Source organism: Saccopteryx leptura, chromosome 10, assembly GCF_036850995.1.
Source record: "Saccopteryx leptura isolate mSacLep1 chromosome 10, mSacLep1_pri_phased_curated, whole genome shotgun sequence".
Lineage (NCBI taxonomy): Eukaryota > Metazoa > Chordata > Mammalia > Chiroptera > Emballonuridae > Saccopteryx > Saccopteryx leptura.
Genome location: NC_089512.1, coordinates 8,037,049 through 8,054,728, shown reverse-complemented (window position 1 = coordinate 8,054,728; position 17,680 = coordinate 8,037,049). Strand labels below are relative to the sequence as shown.

At 54.1% G+C, this 17,680-nt stretch overlaps 1 protein-coding gene across 6 annotated transcripts in view; it reads right to left on the bottom strand.

Annotated features, from left to right (window-relative positions):
* Window positions 1-17,680, bottom strand: part of SCAP (SREBF chaperone) — a 52,192-nt gene that overhangs the window by 14,730 nt on the left and 19,782 nt on the right. For 5 of the 6 annotated variants that reach the window (XM_066351648.1, XM_066351652.1, XM_066351650.1 and 2 more), the window contains exons 2-3: window positions 14,977-15,195; window positions 7,305-7,434 (exon numbers count right to left, since the gene is read on the bottom strand). In XM_066351648.1, the coding sequence (XP_066207745.1) occupies window positions 7,305-7,434; window positions 14,977-15,098 (252 nt within the window). In that variant the 5' untranslated portion in view covers window positions 15,099-15,195. Of the gene's footprint in view, window positions 1-7,304; window positions 7,435-12,215; window positions 12,411-14,976; window positions 15,196-17,680 lie in introns of those variants that run through there. The other variant, XM_066351653.1, reaches the window with a different exon arrangement.

The following is a 17,680-nucleotide window of genomic DNA, read 5'->3' as shown; positions in this document are numbered from 1 at the left end:
GCACACACCACACACCAGTGACATGCACCAGACACCACACGCACACACACTGTGCACACCCACACACACACTGTGCACACCCACACACACACACTGTGCACACACCACACACCACACACCAGTGACATGCACCAGACACCACACGCACACACACTGTGCACACCCACACACACACACTGTGCACACACCACACACCAGTGACATGCACCAGACACCACACGCACACACACTGTGCACACACCACACACCAGTGACATGCACCAGACACCACACGCACACACACTGACACACATTGTGAGGAACGGCTCTGCACAGCCCACGACTTCCCTACACAGGCCAGGTGAGCGCCTAGGGTTTCATGACACAGGCCGGTGGCAGGAGGGCACAACCAGGTCTCCTCACTGCATGGTGACACTTTTCCCACTAGAACCTGCCATCTGCCCTTAAAGAGCGAACAACAGGCACTTAAGTGACAAGGTGTTCCCATGGTAACAGGTGAGACAGGTCGGGGAGCAGCTCCCAAACAGGTGCTGGATTAGCAGAGGCAAGGTTACAGCCTGGGGCGGGGGTGGGGGTGGGGTGCAGCCGCAGTCATGGGGCGGGGCAGGACCGTGGGGGCGGGGCAGGGCAGAGCGGCAGCTGAGGAGCCCGGACAGCACAGAGGAGGCCCTGAGGCTCTCTGAGGGGGAGGTGACCACTAGCAGCCAGGCTCAGAAAGACCACCCTGGAGTTACAGTGCCCCCAACTGCAGACACAGAGGCTGTGAGGTGCGGGGAGGGCCGTCTCATGCCTGCGCCACAACCAGCAACCTCAAGGGCAGGTGTGTGGGTGACAGACAGGAAGGGCACGTGGCCAGTCCACGATGGCTTGTGGCACGTATCATACCAGCAGGGCTCAAGATGCTGAACACACAGCAAGTTAAGACCACCTGGTCCCTGGACGCAAAGGAAGCACCTGAAGCCACTGTCGAGCCTTTGTGAGGCTCAAGTTTATGAAGCCATGTCCTGGCGAAGGCTCTGGGGCAGAAGGCCCTCCGTGGCTAGCCCTGCTAGACCATGCGGGGTCTTGCAGTTACAAGCTGGGGGGTGCTCCCAGGGGCACAGCTCTCAGGCTGTCTGTACCAGAGACCCTTTGACAAGTGCAGACGGGGGCGGACAGCACATGGCACCCACAGAGGATGACAGAGGAAGCGTCAGGCCAGGGGAGTCCAGATGCCCCGGGCACAGAGGGGAGACCCCCATCCGACGGAGAATGTGGCAGGCCAGGGGAGTCCAGATGCCCCGGGCACAGAGGGGAGACCCCCATCCGACGGAGAATGTGGCAGGCCAGGGGAGTCCAGATGCCCCGGGCACAGAGGGGAGACCCTCACCCGACGGAGGCTGTGGCAGGCCAGGGGAGTCCAGATGCCCCGGGCACAGAGGGGAGACCCTCACCCGACGGAGGCTGTGGCAGGCCAGGGGAGTCCAGATGCCCCGGGCACAGAGGGGAGACCCCCATCCGACGGAGAATGTGGCAGGCCAGGGGAGTCCAGATGCCCCGGGCACAGAGGGGAGACCCTCACCCGACGGAGGCTGTGGCAGGCAGTCTTCTAACATGGCCCCACAGAACCCCACCTCCTGGGCTCAGGCCTATGTCTCACCTCCCTTGGGAGGGACTGGACCTGGTGACTGGCTGCTGACAAACAGAATACAGCAAAACTGATGAGACGTCATTACTGAAATGAAGTTACCAGGACTATGACCCTTGAGGACAATAAGTGAAATGAGCCAGTCACAAAAGGACAAAGAGATGTGATTCCACTATATGCGGTACCTAAGGAAGTCCAATTCATGAACACAGAAAGCAGAATGGTGGCAGGGCTGGGGGAGGGGGACCTATGTTTAATGGACCAAGTTGTTTCACAAGGTGAGAAGTTATGGGGGTGGATGGTGATGATGGTTGCACAACAATGTGAGTATTTAATACCACTGAACTGTACATGTGAAAATGGTTAAGATGCTAAATTTTATGTGGTGTGTTCTTTGCCACAATAAAAAAGCACCTGTCTCCCCCTTCAACCCTCTTTTGGAGCCCCCACTCTGATGAAGTCAGCTGAGTGGCGAGCTGCTCCAGAAAAGGTCCACACAGCAAGGAGCGGAGGGGACCTCCAGCCACGCCCAGTGTGGCCGGCCCGCAGCCTGGCCCTGAGTGAGCGCGAAGCACTCTCCCGGCCGGCCAGGCAGAGACCCTGAACCGGGGGCCCCAGATAAGAAAACCAAGGTTCCGAGACATAAAGGGACGCGTCCAAGGACACAGGCTGACAGGCAGCAGAGCCAGGATTAAAGCCCAAGGCTGCCCCACTCCCAAGTCCACTTCCCCTACAGTCTGCCTGCCTGGGCAGTTCTAAACCGTGGGAGCTCCCGGGGAGAACAGGACAGGCTGGAAAGGCCCAGCACAAGCCGCGCAGGGGGAGCTGAGGTCCTGAGGAGCCCGGGGCCTCGCCATCCATGTCCACGTGACGGGGTCCCTGAGCGGGGCTCCTGGAAACCGTGTCCAGGCTCAGGCAGCTGCTGCTGTGGGTCTGCCAGGCAGGGCTTGGTGTGAGGTTCAGGTTTCGTGATGACCTGGTCTAGGGAGCCAGCCGGTGCAAGACACCTCAGCTTTGTTTTAAACACAATCCTTCCCCCACATTTACAGAGAACCTAGAGCTCGGGCTTTATCCCTTTACACTGGTGTGCACACGACATCGAGGACCCGTTCCTCGGCTCTTCCGGAAAACAGGGCTCCTGATCCTCACCCCCAGCCCGAGCAGGCAAGGGTGCCTGTGGATGGTGGGCAGGGAGGCTCAGGGGAGGGGACTCGCCTGGGCTCAACCTCCAGCTCCAGCCCCGCTACAGGCCTTGGACACAGGTCCCTACACTCTCCAGGCTGCAGCCCTTACTCACTGAGGGAAACGGGGCTAGAATCTCCGGCCTCACCAGATCACTGTGAGGATAAAATGGAACAACACCCGTAAGCATCCAGCAAAGTGTCTGGCCCAAGACACATTAGCTACATATAGTTCTAGCATCAGGTCTCCTCAGGATCAATCCCTCCGCCCCTTCCACACCCCACCCATGGTCAGCTCAGCCTCCGAGGTCAGAGAGACTGATCTCCCACCACTTCCGCCAGGCCACTGCCCAGGGGAATGGCTTCCACTGCCTGTGAGGGAAGAAAGTCTGAGTTCCACGCCCAGGACACAGCGGCCTGCCTCCCGACCTTATCACACATCAAGAGAAAGCCCCACTGCAGACTCCGGCTCCGAATAAGCCCTGCTGTCTGCATTCAATAAGAAACCTTTTTTAAGCATCTATTATGTGCAAAACATTCGACCACATTACAAATGTGGACGAAACAGGCCGCAGTGCGGGGGGTGGAGAGCAGCAGGGCCCCTGTCTGAGAGTGAGCTGGGCGCAGGGAGCGGAGCAGGAAGGACAGGCATGCACGCGGGCGCTCACCCCGGGCAGTGCCAGCACTGCCCCTGTTCCCTGCCTCTCTGCTCTGGCCACATCTGCCCAGTGACAGTGATGACAATGGTGACAAGCACAATCGTGTGTCTGATGCACATGATGGGCCAGGCGCTGCATTAAACCTCTGCATTCTCTCCCTCGGCCCTATGACAATATACAATGTTGGTGTAATTATTTTCCTCATTTTAAGAAGTGGAAACGAAGGGCTAAGGTATTAAGTGACATGCCCAAGGTCACACCCAAGAAATGAAAGTCTGTCCTTTCTGTTTGCTGTTCTCTTCCTCCTGTGAAAACATCCCTCTCCCCAGAGGGAACTGCCTCCCCGGGCCCTCAGGGCGGCCGCTCGGAGCACCAGGGCCCCGCAGGGCCAGTCCTCTCGGGAGCACACAGAGGGCACACGAGGGTGCGGGCCTCCTCCACCTCGGCCGAAAGAGAGCAGGGGAGCTACGCAGAAAGAATTACAATTCAATAAAAGAAATCAAAACAACTCAATTCAAAATGGGCAAACACTTAAACACACACCTTTTCCAGAGAAAAAGGGACGAATCCCACTTTAGGGACACTCTAAACAGTACCTGACCAGCACTCTTCACGGTCATCAAAAACAAGGAAAGTCTGAGAACCTATCTCTAAGGAAAACTAAGGAAACCAGATTTCCTAAGTTTTTACCGAAGGTCCTCTCTCTGCTAACACCCACCCAAGATACATTATACAGGGGTGGGCAAAAATAGATTGATGATAATAATAATAAATACCAGAATAGCCTGACCAGGCGGAGGCACAGTGGATGGAGCGTCGGACTGGGATGCGGAAGGACCCAGGTTCGAGACCCCGAGGTCGCCAGCTTGAGCGCGGGCTCATCTGGTTTGAGCAAAAGCTCACCAGCTTGGACCCAAGGTCGCTGGCTCCAGCAAGGGGTTACTCGGTCTGCTGAAGGCCCGCGGTCAAGGCACATATGAGAAAGCAATCAATGAACAACTAAGGTGTCGCAACGCGCAACAAAAAACTAATGATTCATGCTTCTCATCTCTCCGTTCCTGTCTGTCCCTGTCTATCCCTCTCTCTGACTCTGTCTCTGTAAAAATAAATAAATAAATACCAGAATAAATAATAATACAAGAATAAACTTTACCTGACCAGGTGGTGGTGCACTGGACAGAGCATTGACCTGGGACACTGAGGACACAGGTTAGAAACCCTGAGGTTGCTGGCTTGAGCACAAGCTCACCGGCTTGCGTGCAGGATCGCTGGCTTGAACAAGGGGTCACCAGCTTGAGGGCTGGGTTGCTGGCTTGAGCACAAAGGTCACTGGCTTGAAGCCCAAGGTCGTGGGCTTGAGCAGGGGTCACTTGGTCTGCTGTAGACCCCCAGTCAAGGTACATATGAGAAAGCAATCAACGAATAACTAAGATGCCACAGCGAAGAACTGATGCTTCTCATCTCTCCCTTCCCGTCTGTCCCACCCTGTCACTAAAAAAAAGAATTTTTGCCCAGGTTTATCTGTTCTCCCCATTTACTTTACAAACTGGGTACAATCAGTGCTTCTACATTCAGATTGATACAAACTGTTGTACTTTCCAGCACCAGCTGCTGGGAGCTCTTTCAGGTGGCTCCTGTGTCCCTCTGACCCTGGCTGTATTTACTTCCAACTGCCTCCTTCGTCTTCTCTCCCCAACCAGGACAGGATCTCCTCAAGGCAGTTAAGACTGTGTCCCCTAGCCTAGCTCATCCTGAGGGGTGCACAGTCGCAGACGTGCGATAAAACTGCTGAATCAGCCTGACCAGGCGGTGGCACAGTGGATAGAGTGTCGGACTGGGATGCTGAGGACCCAGGTTCGAGACCCCGAGGTCGTCAACTTGAGCGCGGGCTCATCTGGTTTGAGCAAAGCTCACCAGCTTAGACCCAAGGTCGCTGGCTCCAGCAAGGGGTTACTCGGTCTGCTGAAGGCCTGCCGTCAAGACACATGTGAGAAAGCAATCAATGAACAACTAAGGTGTTGCAATGCGCAACGAAAAACTAATGATTGATGCTTCTCATTTCTCCATTCCTGTCTGTCTGTCCCTGTCTATCCCTCTCTCTGACTGTCTCTGTAAAAAATAAATAAATAAATAATAACAAAAAGCTGCTGAATCAAGGAATGACCAGAGGAGTGAATGGAGGAGTGAACAGAGGAAAGAACAGAGCAATGAAGGGAGGAATGACTGGAGGAATGACTGGAGGAAAGAAGGAAGGAGTGACTAGAGGAAAGAACAGAGGAACGAAGGGAGGAATAAAAGGAGGAACGAAGGGAGGAGTGTCCGGAGGAGTGAATGGAGGAATAAGGGGTGTCTGGTTTCTTGGTGGGGCAGCAGATACTTGCGCTGTGCTGCCCTGTGCCCGAGGCTCCTAATTGTCCCTTGGAAACCATCCTCTCTCATCCTGAGCCTGGTGATAAAGCCACTCAACAAAGCACCCCCCTCGGCCATAGGCTCTGGGATGGGGACAGGCAGGTAATGCTATCCCCCCATTCAGAGCCCACCGGGCACCCCTCGGCCTCCCTGGGCTGGGTGCCGCAGAACATGGGGCCGACCGGGAGTGGCACTGACCCTGAGCCGAGAGAAGGACTCTGAGACCCAAACAGGTTGTCCTGAATCAACCCTGACCCTGGCTGAATGACGTCACCCCAGAAGTTCCCCTTTGCTCTGGTCTGGGCTGTTTTCTATTCCTATAACTTGCCAGTCTGTATCGCTGGCCTGTGCTTTGTGGTGGACAGCGGAGCCGAGATAACTGACCCCTGAGCTGCACGACGCCAGGCGCCACACCCAGAGCAGCGTCTCCTTCTCAGTCCTTCAGGGTGGGGGCTCCAATCATCTGATTCCTGAGCCCGCCACTTATGTTGCACACTTGCTACCACCACCCCAGAGCAGAAGTTTAAAGAGCTCACAAACGCCCTGGCCGGTTGGCTCAGCGGTAGAGCGTCGGCCTAGCGTGCGGAGGACCCGGGTTCGATTCCCGGCCAGGGCACACAGGAGAAGCGCCCATTTGCTTCTCCACCCCTCCGCCGCGCCTTCCTCTCTGTCTCTCTCTTCCCCTCCCGCAGCCAAGGCTCCATTGGAGCAAAGATGGCCCGGGCGCTGGGGATGGCTCTGTGGCCTCTGCCTCAGGCACTAGAGTGGCTCTGGTTGCAACATGGCGACGCCCAGGATGGGCAGAGCATCGCCCCCTGGTGACCATGCTGGGTGAACCCTGGTCAGGCACATGCGGGAGTCTGTCTGACTGTCTCCCCGCTTCTAACTTCGAAAAAATACAAAAAAAACAAAAACAAAGAAACAGGTTATTCATTAAATGTATAACTAAAAACATCTGGTGATTTTGTAAATCTGTTCAAGTACATGTTCTTGCCAAGCAGAAGCTCCTACTCCCCCACAGAGCCCTGCCTCAGCCCCTCTGCGCCCCGGGTCCCTCCCCCACAGAGCCCTGCCTCAGCCCCTCTGCGCCCCGTCCCGGGTCCCTCCCCCACAGAGCCCTGCCTCAGCCCCTCTGCGCCCCCGTCCCGGGTCCCTCCCCCACAGAGCCCTGCCTCAGCCCCTCTGCGCCCCCGTCCCGGGTCCCTCCCCCACAGAGCCCTGCCTCAGCCCCTCTGCGTCCCCGTCCCGGGTCCCTCCCCCACAGAGCCCCTGCCTCAGCCCCTCTGCACCCCCGTCCCGGGTCCCTCCCCCACAGAGCCCTGCCTCAGCCCCTCTGCGCCCCCGTCCCGGGTCCCTCCCCCACAGAGCCCTGCCTCAGCCCCTCTGTGCCCTCCTCCGAGGTCATTCAGAGACACGCTGAGCACCTACCCACTCCGGCTGCTCATTCGGCTCTCCTGGGTTGTGCTCCGAGTTCACAGGTGGGGGTGAGTAGTCCTTCATGGGAGTAGTGAACTCCACAGGTCCTGTTCCCGGCAAGGGGAGCTTCAGCAGTGGGTAGCTGGGATGAACAAGAGGGGAGTTAGGCCAAGATGGGAGACAGAGTCTGCGTTAAGATGACAGGGACAGAAGACCACCGCAGCTGCTCTGCATCCTCCCTGCTAGGACCGGAAGAATGCACATAACGCTGGAATCACAGTTTCAGTGCTGGGAGGAAACAGACGCCACCTAGATCAGAATTTTCCAGATTCATTTTATAGAATACATGTGCTTTGTCTCCTTTTTAGTTCCAACCTCTTTGTGTTCTTACATCTGGAATGTAGCGCATACCTAAAGTTTCTTGTAGACGGCACAGAGATGGATTCTGTCACTGATCCGCCAATCTCTTTTTTTTTTTTTTTATTCATTATAGAGAGGAGAGGGAGAGAGAGAGGAGAGGAGGAGCTGGAAGCATCAACTCCCATATGTGCCCTGACCAGGCAAGCCCAGGGTTTCGAACCAGCAACCTCAGCATTTCCAGGTCGACGCTTTATCCACTGTGCCACCACAGGTCAGGCCAATCTCTGTCTTTTAACGAGAGATTTATCCGTTTACATTTAAAGTGTTTACTAATAAGGAAGGATTTCCTTGAGCCATTTAGTTGTTTCTATACATCTTATATGATTTTTGTTCCTCAATTACCCCAGGGCTGCCTTTTTTTGTATTTGATTCATTTGGTTGTTTTCTTTCCTTATCTGTCTTTTTTTTTTTCTAAAGTGAGAAGTGGAGAGGCAGAAAGACAGACTCCCACATGTGCCTGACCAGGATCCACTCGACAAACCCACAGGGGGCGATACTCTGCCCATCTGGGGCGTTGCTCTGTTGCAACTGGAGCCATTCTAGTGCCTGAGGAGGAGGCCATGAAGCCTTCTTTAGTACCCAGTCCAACTTTGCCTCAGTGGAGCCTTGGCTGCAGGAGAGAAAGAGAGAGAAAGAGAAAAGGGAGAGGGGGAAGGGTGGAGAAGCAGATGGGTGCTTCTCCTGTGTGCCCTGGCCGGGAATCAAACCCAGGACTTCCATATGCTGGGCCAACGCTCTACCACTGAGCCAATTGGCTAGGGCCTTATCTGTGTATTTTAAAAGTTATTTTCTTAGTAGTTTCCTTGAAGATTACAATTATTATTAACAAGTTATAACAATCTAGATTGAATAGTGTTGTCAGAGGAGTTCAACAGCAGATTTGAGCAGACAGAAGGGCATGACCTTAAAAATAAGACAACTGAAGTTATCCAGTCTGAGGAGCTTAGTTTCAGTAGCATACAAACACTCTATCTTTGTTTCTCCCCTTTTACATTTTTATTGTCACAAATTATACCAGGGGTCCCCAAACTTTTTACACAGGGGGCCAGTTCACTGTCCCTCAGACCGTTGGAGGGCCGGACTATAAAAAAAACTATGAACAAATCCTTATGCACACTGAACATATCTTATTTTAAAGTAAAAAAACAAAGCAGGAACAAATACAATATTTAAAATAACAAGTAATTTAAATTAACAAACTAACCAGTATTTCAATGGGAACTATGGGCCTGCTTTTGGCTAATGAGATGGTCAATGTGCTCCTCTCACTGACCACCAATGAAAGGGGTGCCCCTTCCGGAAGTGCGGCGGGGGCCGGCTAAATGGCCTCAGGGGGCCACATGCGGCCCACGGGCCATAGTTTGGGGACCCCTGCATTATACTCTTTATAGTGTATGCCCATTAACAGATTTAAAATGACTATCTAATGCATTCTGCCCTTTAAATCACACAAGACAAAGAAAGGTTACAAACCAAACCTAAAGCACAATGATACTGGTTACTTCGATTAGTGTTCTTTATTTTTCTGGGTTTTTTTTGTTTTTTGTGTTGTTTTTTTTTCAGAGAGAGAGGGATAGACAGGGACAGACAGGAACGGAGAGAGACGAGAAGCATCAATCATTAGTTTTTCATTGCGCGTTGCAGCACCTTAGTTGCTCATTGATTGCTTTCTCATATGTGTCTTGACCGTGGGCCTTCAGCAGACCGAGTACCCCTTGCTGGAGCCAGCGACCTTGGTTCCAAGCTGGTGAGCTTTTTGCTCAAACCAGATGAGCCCGTTGCCTGACCTGTGGTGGCGCAGTGGATAAAGTGTCGACCTGGAAATGCTGAGGTCGCCGGATCGAAACCCTGGGCTTGCCTGGTCAAGGCACATATGGGAGTTGATGCTTCCAGCTCCTCCCCCCTTCTCTCTCTCTGTCTCTCTCTCTCCCTCTCTCTCTCCTCTCTAAAAATGAATAAATAAAATAAAAAATTTAAAAAAAAAAAAAAAGATGAGCCCACGCTCAAGCTGGCAACCTTGGGGTCTCTGTCCTGGGTCCTCTGCATCCCAGTCCGACGCTCTATCCACTGCGCCACCTGGTCAGACAGTGTTCTTTATTTTTTTCTTACAGTTTCAAATTACTGTCTACTGCCCTTTCACTTCAACCTGAAAGACATCCTTTACTGTTTCCTGTAGAACTGGTCCACTGGTAACAGATTCCCTCAGCTTTTGTTTGCCTGGAAATATCTTAATTTTCCTTCATCACTGAAGAATAGTATTATAGAATATAGAATTCTTGCGCTTTTTTTTTTCATTCAAGACATTAAATATGTTCTCCTACTGCCTTCTGGCCTCCAAGGTATCTAAGGTGAAATCAGCTATTATTTTCATTACAAAGAATCCCTTGCCCTGGTCAGGCAGCTCAGCTGGTTGGAGTCTTGTCCTGACACACACGGGTCGAGGCACACATGAGAACCAGTAAGTGCATGGAACAATAAATTGATGTTTCTCTCTCTCGCTTTCTCTCCCCCTCCCTCTTCCTTTCTCTCTAAAATCAATAAATTAAAAAAAAAAAAAGGAATCCAGTATACACAAAGAGTTCCTTCTCTCCTACTGCTTTCAAAAGCCAAAGTTCAGCTGCTGGGAGGAAGTTGTGGAGGGCTGTCTCTGGCCACAGCAAGCATCCTGGGGGAAGCCGGCCCACGCAGGGCCTGAGCCAGCTCTGGCCACAGAGGATCGCAGGCTGAGACAGGACAGCTGCACAGAGCCCCTCTATAAGGAGGACAGGCGGTGTGAGCTCCTCTACAGAACAGGCTGGTGTGAGCTCCTCTACAAGGACAGGCTGGTGTGAGCTCCTCTACAAGGAGGACAGGCTGGTGTGAGCTCCTCTACAGGAGGACAGGCGGCGTGAGCTCCTCTACAAGGAGGACAGGCGGTGTGAGCTCCTCTACAAGGAGGACAGGCGGTGTGAGCTCCTCTACAAGGAGGACAGGCTGGTGTGAGCTCCTCTACAAGGAGGACAGGTGGTGTGAGCTCCTCTACAAGGAGGACAGGCGGTGTGAGCTCCTCTACAAGGAGGACAGGCTGGTGTGAGCTCCTCTACAAGGAGGACAGGCTGGTGTGAGCTCCTCTACAAGGAGGACAGGCGGTGTGAGCTCCTCTACAAGGAGGACAGGCGGCAGCCCTAGCAGGTTGGCTCAGTGGTAGAGCGTCGGCCTGGTGTGCAGAAGTCCCGGGTTCGATTCCCGGCCAGGGCACACAGGAGAAGCACCCATCTGCTTCTCCACCCCTCCTCCTCTCCTTCCTCTCTGTCTCTCTCTTCCCCTCCTGCAGCCGAGGCTCCACTGGAGCAAAGATGGCCCGGGCGCTAGGGATGGCTCCTTGGCCTCTGCCCCAGGTGCTAGAGCGGATCTTGTCGCAGCAGAGCGACACCCCGGAGGGGCAGAGCATCGCCCCCTGGTGGGCGTGCCGGGTGGATCCCGGTCAGGCGCATGCGGGAGTCTGTCTGTCTGTCTCTCCCCATTTCTGGCTTCAGAAAAATACAAAAAAAAAACCCCAAAAAACAAGGAGGACAGCCAGTGTGAGCTCCTCTACAGGATAGGCTGGTGTGAGCTCCTCTACAAGGAGGACATGTAGCTTTGGAAAATTTTTTCTAAGCCAATCAGATTTTAAGAAATATTTTAAAAACTCCTTTAGCCCTGACTGGATAGCTCAGTTGGTTAGAGCACCGTATGAGGAACAGAATTGCTGTTTCAATCCCCAATCAGGGCACATACATGTCTCTCTCTTCTCCATTAAAAAAAAAAAATGAATAAGATAAATAAATAAAAACTCCTTTAAGATCACATAACAAAGATTCTGGTTTGGGAAAATAAGTCCATAGCACTAAGAATGTGACAACACAAGCCAGTTTTTCTCTGTGAAGAAAAACAGGGTGACTGCAAAGACAAGAGGAAACAGAGAGCCATCAGACAGACGAGACCACAGAGCGCAGGTGCCCCCAGCAGCCTAGCAGGGCACGACCTCCCTGTCCTCTGTGGAAGGAAGCTGAGCGACATGGCCGTACAGAGGCGAGGTGGCAAGGGGGACGGTCCCTCCTGCAGCGCTCGGCCGGTGCTCCACAGGAAGCCTCGCTGACACTGTCCCCGCTGCCCCAGGCCAGGTCACTTTGGCTATGCACGCTGTCTAATGGCACTGCCACCGTGTCTCCAGCAGAAACGGTGGGTGCTGAGGGCGGACTGCTTTGCGCCCGGTGGCACAGCACGTGGCACGTACCACAGCCTCTTCTCTGCGGTGGCCAAGACCCAACCGGACACTCTCCCCGCTTGACTCGTGGGGCACCGGCCTCGCAAAGCCTCTCCGCTCTCTGTGGGGGCAGATCCTGCTGGCTGACACCCTCTGCCTTGGGCTTCCTGTTCCAGCAGCCAGCGCACCATGCGCGGCACTAGCACGAGGCAGCGAGCCCCACGACATTCCTGCACCACACTGCCTGGGACGGGTCGACGTGGCTGTGCTGCACTCGCCTGCCGCTGCAGCACCTGCCACCGACTAGCGTTCCGTGCTGGCGACCTCACCTTTCAGAAAACTAGGGGAGGACAAGCCCCCCCGGGACCTCAGGCAACCACACAAAATACCACGTGTGGGAGCGCCGGAGCCCGACAGAAGCGGTGGTCATTGAACACGGTCTCCCTCTCCTTCCATCAGCTCGGTCCCCCCCAGCCCTCCCCCAGGACTGACGTCCGGCCAGAGCACGGGTGGGGTCTGAGGCAGGCGTGGCTGCAGCGCGCTACACAGACGCTTACAAGTTGTTATCACATCTGTCTCTTCCCCAACTCTCCACCCCGTTCTAACCCACGGGCTTGAGGAGCTGTCCTCGTGCTTGAGACCTTGGCCATCTCATAGTGTCCGTACCAGAGGCCCCCACGTCATAAGTCCAAGGACAGTCTGTTTTGCAACACATACGTGATAGATTCATTCAGAGATATGGCCCAAGTGCACCCAAGCAGCTGTCGACACCCAGACTCCAGAAGAAGAGCGGGGAGGTGGAAACAGCCTTCCTCTCCTGCAGCCAGCGCCATCCTTGTGGAAGGGAGTCCCAAGAACTCCATCTCCAGGCCCATAGGGAACACAAGCTTAACTGAAGGTGTCCGCCCACCTCACACTTCCCCACCACGCCTGCGCGCAAAGGCGCATCGAAGGGGCCACCGAGGGACTGAGGATTTGGTGGAGGGGAGTGGATCCCACCCAATAATGGGCAGTAAGAGTGATAATAACCTTGACTGCCACCACAAACTGCTTCTTCAGAAACTAGAGAAAGAGAGAAAACACTTCTAACTGAGACGTGGTAGAACATCAGAAGAATTTTCAAGGAAGACACAGCCTAGTGGTTTTCAGGATGTGGCCCCCAGGTGTGGGAATGTGTTCGTCATGCCGATTCTTGGGCCCATCCCAGGCCTTACCTCGGGCAACACACCTGAACCAGGTTTCAACATCAGTATAAACACAATGAGCCAGGGTGAGGACAGCAGGGTGACAGTGCATGGCGCAGGTACCAGTGTCCCGGCCTGGATCTGAGCCCGTCCCTCTGCTCACTATGCAGACAAGCCCAAATTCTCCATCCTCCTTCAGTTAAATGGAGACTTAACAGGGGTTCCCAAGGTTAGGATGAGAACTGATGAGACATTTGAGAGACATCTGAAACACAAGCAGGAAATTCTCAGTGAGCAATGTTTCAGACTTTAGTCCTAATTGAGGAAGAACCTGAGATCCTTCACAACTCTACTGAACAGTGAGTCCAGCTCTAAGCATCCACCTCCCAGCACTGAAAAGAGCTACAAACCTCAGCTGAATCTGGAAACAGAATTTTTTTCAGACACAAGGGTAAGGTGGGGGAGATCTTCTCATAAAACACTGGCTGTCAGCCTGACCACGCGGTGGCGCAGTGGATAGAGCATCAGACTGGGATGCGGAAGACCCAGGTTCGAGACCCCGAGATCGCCAGCTTGAGCCCAAGGTCGCTGGCTTGAGCAAGGGGTTACTCGGTCTGCTGAAGGCCCGTGGTCAAGGCACATATGAGAAAGTAATTAATGAACAACTAAGGTGTTGCAATGCACAACGAAAAACTAATGACTGATGCTTCTCATCTCTCCGTTCCTGTCTGTCCCTGTCTATCCCTCTCTCTGACTCTCTCTCTCTGTCTCTAAAAAAACAAAACAAAACAAAACACTGGCTGCCAGAGTTTTAGAGCCAAAAGGACCATCAGATATCTTACAGCAAGCCTCTCTTTTAACACTGTCATCATTCCATGGGGCCCTATGACAGACAGACAGACAGACACGACCAAGGGCAGGTATAGCTCTCACAACGGTCCTTGGTGAGCACAGCAGGCTCCACGAATCAAAAAGAGGACAGAAGGAGGCTCCCCCGGGACAGAAAATGCCTGGAGAGCAGAGAACCCAGTCTCTGGAGGATGTGCTCAAGACTGCATGAGGGTGTCCAAGGACCTGTTCCAATGCACTTGGCCTTGAAGGCCCCTGCGCTAGTTTTTTAAATTGATTTTTAGAGAGAGAGAAAAAGAGACAGAGAGAAACATCAATTTGCTGTTCCACTTATTCATGCCGTCATTGGTTGATTCTTTTTTTTTTTTTAATTTTTTTTTTTTTATTCTAAATTTTAGAGAGGAAAGGGAGAGACAGAGAGAGAGAGAGAGAGGAGGGGGGAGGAGCTGGAAGCATCAACTCCCATATGTGCCTTGACCAGGCAAGCCCAGGGTTTCAAACCGGCAACCACAGCATTTCCAGGTCAACGCTTTATCCACTGCGCCACCACAGGTCAAGCCCATTGGTTGATTCTTGTATGTGCCCTGACCGGGGATTAAACCTGCAACCTCAGCCTGTCGGGATGATGCTTAAACAACTGAGCAACCCGCCAGGCCCTGAAGCCCCCGCTCTTAACTAGGTACTGAAAGGAAACTAGTACTGCTAAGGAAAATTTAAAAACCGTGCCTTTCAATGATATCCTGGTTTCTTAGAAGTGTCTAAACATAATTTTGAAATAGATGACCAGTGACAGGAGCACATCTGCTGACTCCCAAAGTCAGGCCCAGCCTGGACTGTTTTAGTTCAGTGGCTGAACCCCAGGACTAGGGCTCTCCACGCAGCAGCTCCAGTGAGACTTAGTTCCATTGTATAAAAAGCATCCCCAGTCTAAGGGCCACAGAGCAGTCGGGGAAACCAGTTGTCCCCCAACCCCGGTCTACCGCACCCCAGACCCTCGGGAACACACCAGCAGGCCACGATGCAGAGCCCCGTGAAGACGATGATGGGGATGGGGTAGGACGCGCAGAACAGCCCATGGTTGTAGAAGGCCTGAGATATCTTCTCACGCAGCCTGTCAGTCAGGGTCATCCTCAGCTGAAGTCACCTTGCTGCCATCCCGGAAAGTGACCATGGATCAGCCTGGCACACGCTGAACGGCGCTGACAATGGACACCATCTGCAGTACCTGGCATGAAGGGATAAGAGCAAGTGAACAAAGAGTACCGGGGGTGCCGGTGCCAGGGGTGGTGGTGCCGGGGGTGCTGGTGCCAGGGGTGGTGGTGCTGGGGGTGCTGGTGCCAGGGGTGGTGGTGCCGGGGGTGCTGGTACCGGGGTGGCAGTGCCGGGGGTGGCGGTGCCGGGGGTGCTGGTGCCAGGGGTGGTGGTGCTGGGGTGGCAGTGCCGGGGGTGCTGGTGCCAGGGGTGGCCGGTGCCGGGGTAGCCGGTGCCGGGAGTGGTGGTGCCGGGGGTGGCGGTGCCGGGGGTGGCGGTGCCAGGGGTGCCGGTGCCGGGAGTGCCGGTGCCGGGGGTGGCGGTGCTGGGGTGGCAGTGCCAGGGGTGCCGGTGCCGGGGGGTGGTGCAGTGGCAGTGCTGGGAGGGTGGGTGCTGGTGACGGGGTGTGTGGCAGTGCCGGGGTGGGGGCGTGCTTCAGGATGCCAGACAAGGCCAGGAGACAGCAATCCCCCACCACACACACACCCTGGCCAGCTCTCAGTGACCATGGGCAGTCTCTAAGGCAGTCTAACCAAAGGGGCGCTGGTAACACACTCTCACCCACCCTCTCTTCCCTAGTAGGCCTTTCTAAAAGGCCAGTCCCCAGACAGCATTTTCTCGAACATGCTCAGGAAAGCAAGCGTGTGTCCCAGACGTCACCTTCAGCTGCTCTCTGCCGACCCTCCCTGTGCACAGGTCAGGTTGAGGGAACCCTCGGGAAAAACCTTCACATAGGGCTGACCCCTCGAAAAACACATTCTCGAACAAACAGTGATTCACTGATAAGAATGTTCTGTGGGGTCAGCCCTCAACATAAAAATACCAAAAATACCCAGGCTCCTGCCAAAAAACGAGCTTCCCTCCAACAACAGTCCAGGCAGAAGTCTCTGCTCCTGGTCCAGCTATTTCTGGGAGCACGCAGGCAAGGGTTCTCCTGCTCTCCGTCTTCAGAGTAACGGCCGCCCGGGTGGCTCAGGGGACCACCTCTCTCCACGGATCGGGCCCGGGGGACTCTCAGGCAAGGTGTCCCTCCCTGACCCACACCATGTGGGTCTGGCCTCTCTCCCTGGACTTGGACTTCTGAGCAGAAAGAAGCAGGAACTGGATGTGGCTCCTTATTCACCCCAAGAGGCCCTGCCCCAAGGGGCGGGTTGCTCTGGCTCCGGTCCTTTCTGAAGATGAGCTCAGCGGCTTGACTTTCCAGTCCGTGAGCCGCCCACACCCACCCAGCAAATCCTCCTTTTGCTTGCGTGGGCCGAGCTCATTCCTGTCGCTTCCACGCAGAGGGCCTTCACCCGATAAAACTGTAACGGAGACCTCTAGAAGGCCCGGGGATCTAGAGCTCCCTTCCTTACTGCGCTCTCCTACCGAGTCCAGGTTGAAACTCACTTCTGTTCCAAGCGGCTGTTGAAGCCACAAGGAACCTGCTCAGACAGTGTCTTGGCTTGATCAGGCTCCCTCATAAAAAGCCAGTCCAGAGGGATGACTCCTTGGAAGTGTCAAGACCAGAAATGAGAAGCGCATGAGTCACACGACAGCCAGTTCACAAGGAATGGCCACCCCCCCCCCACCCCCGCTTCCTGGAAGCACAAGCCCTAAGAGCATAGGCAATTTTTAATTCCCCGTCTAGGACCTTCTAGAAAATACAAAGAACCCTGTGTGGATCAGTTCAATCAGCAAGGAAGAGAGTAGCCAGGTGACAGCCGCTGGCCCGAGGAGCAGTGGTGTTCACAGAAGCTCCACCGTTCACAAAGCTCACCTGCAGCATGACAGACGTCGCACACAGAGGACTTGGAGCACCGGTGCTCAGCACCCAGCAGAAAGGACTCTGGGGAAGCAGCGCTTCTGCTCCTGTACCCCGGACCCTCTGTTCTACCCCCCACAGGGAAACAAACACTGATGAGATACACAGCTTCGGAGACAGACGATCGGGAGGGTCCCTGAAGGCTGATGACCATAAGCCAGTGGTGGCTTTTCCAACCGTGGTCCTCTGACAAGCCCCAGACCTCCCCCCTCAGTGTCCCTGAACCAAGCTCTCCAGGACATTCTGATCCTGCTCACCCCAATCTCCTCTCAGTCCCCTCTGCACACACACCAGCAACACAGGAGGAGGTGGGGGTCCCACCATTTTAGTCTGGCCCTTACATACAGACTCTTACTCCAATATGAGAAAAAAAAAAATTCACTTCCATCTCCAGCATATACAAATCCTTCTGATGTGACTTTAGTTGATTTCAGCTTCCACTGATCTTTATTAGATATAATAGTTAACTTTTTTTTTTGTTTTTTAGAGAGAGAGAGAGAGTCAGAGAGAGGGATAGATAGGGACAGACAGACAGGAACGGAGAGAGATGAGAAGCATCAATCATCAGTTTTTCGTTGTGACACTTTAGTTGTTCATTGATTGCTTTCTCCTATGTGCCTTGACTGGGGGCCTTCAGCAGACCGAGTAACCCCTT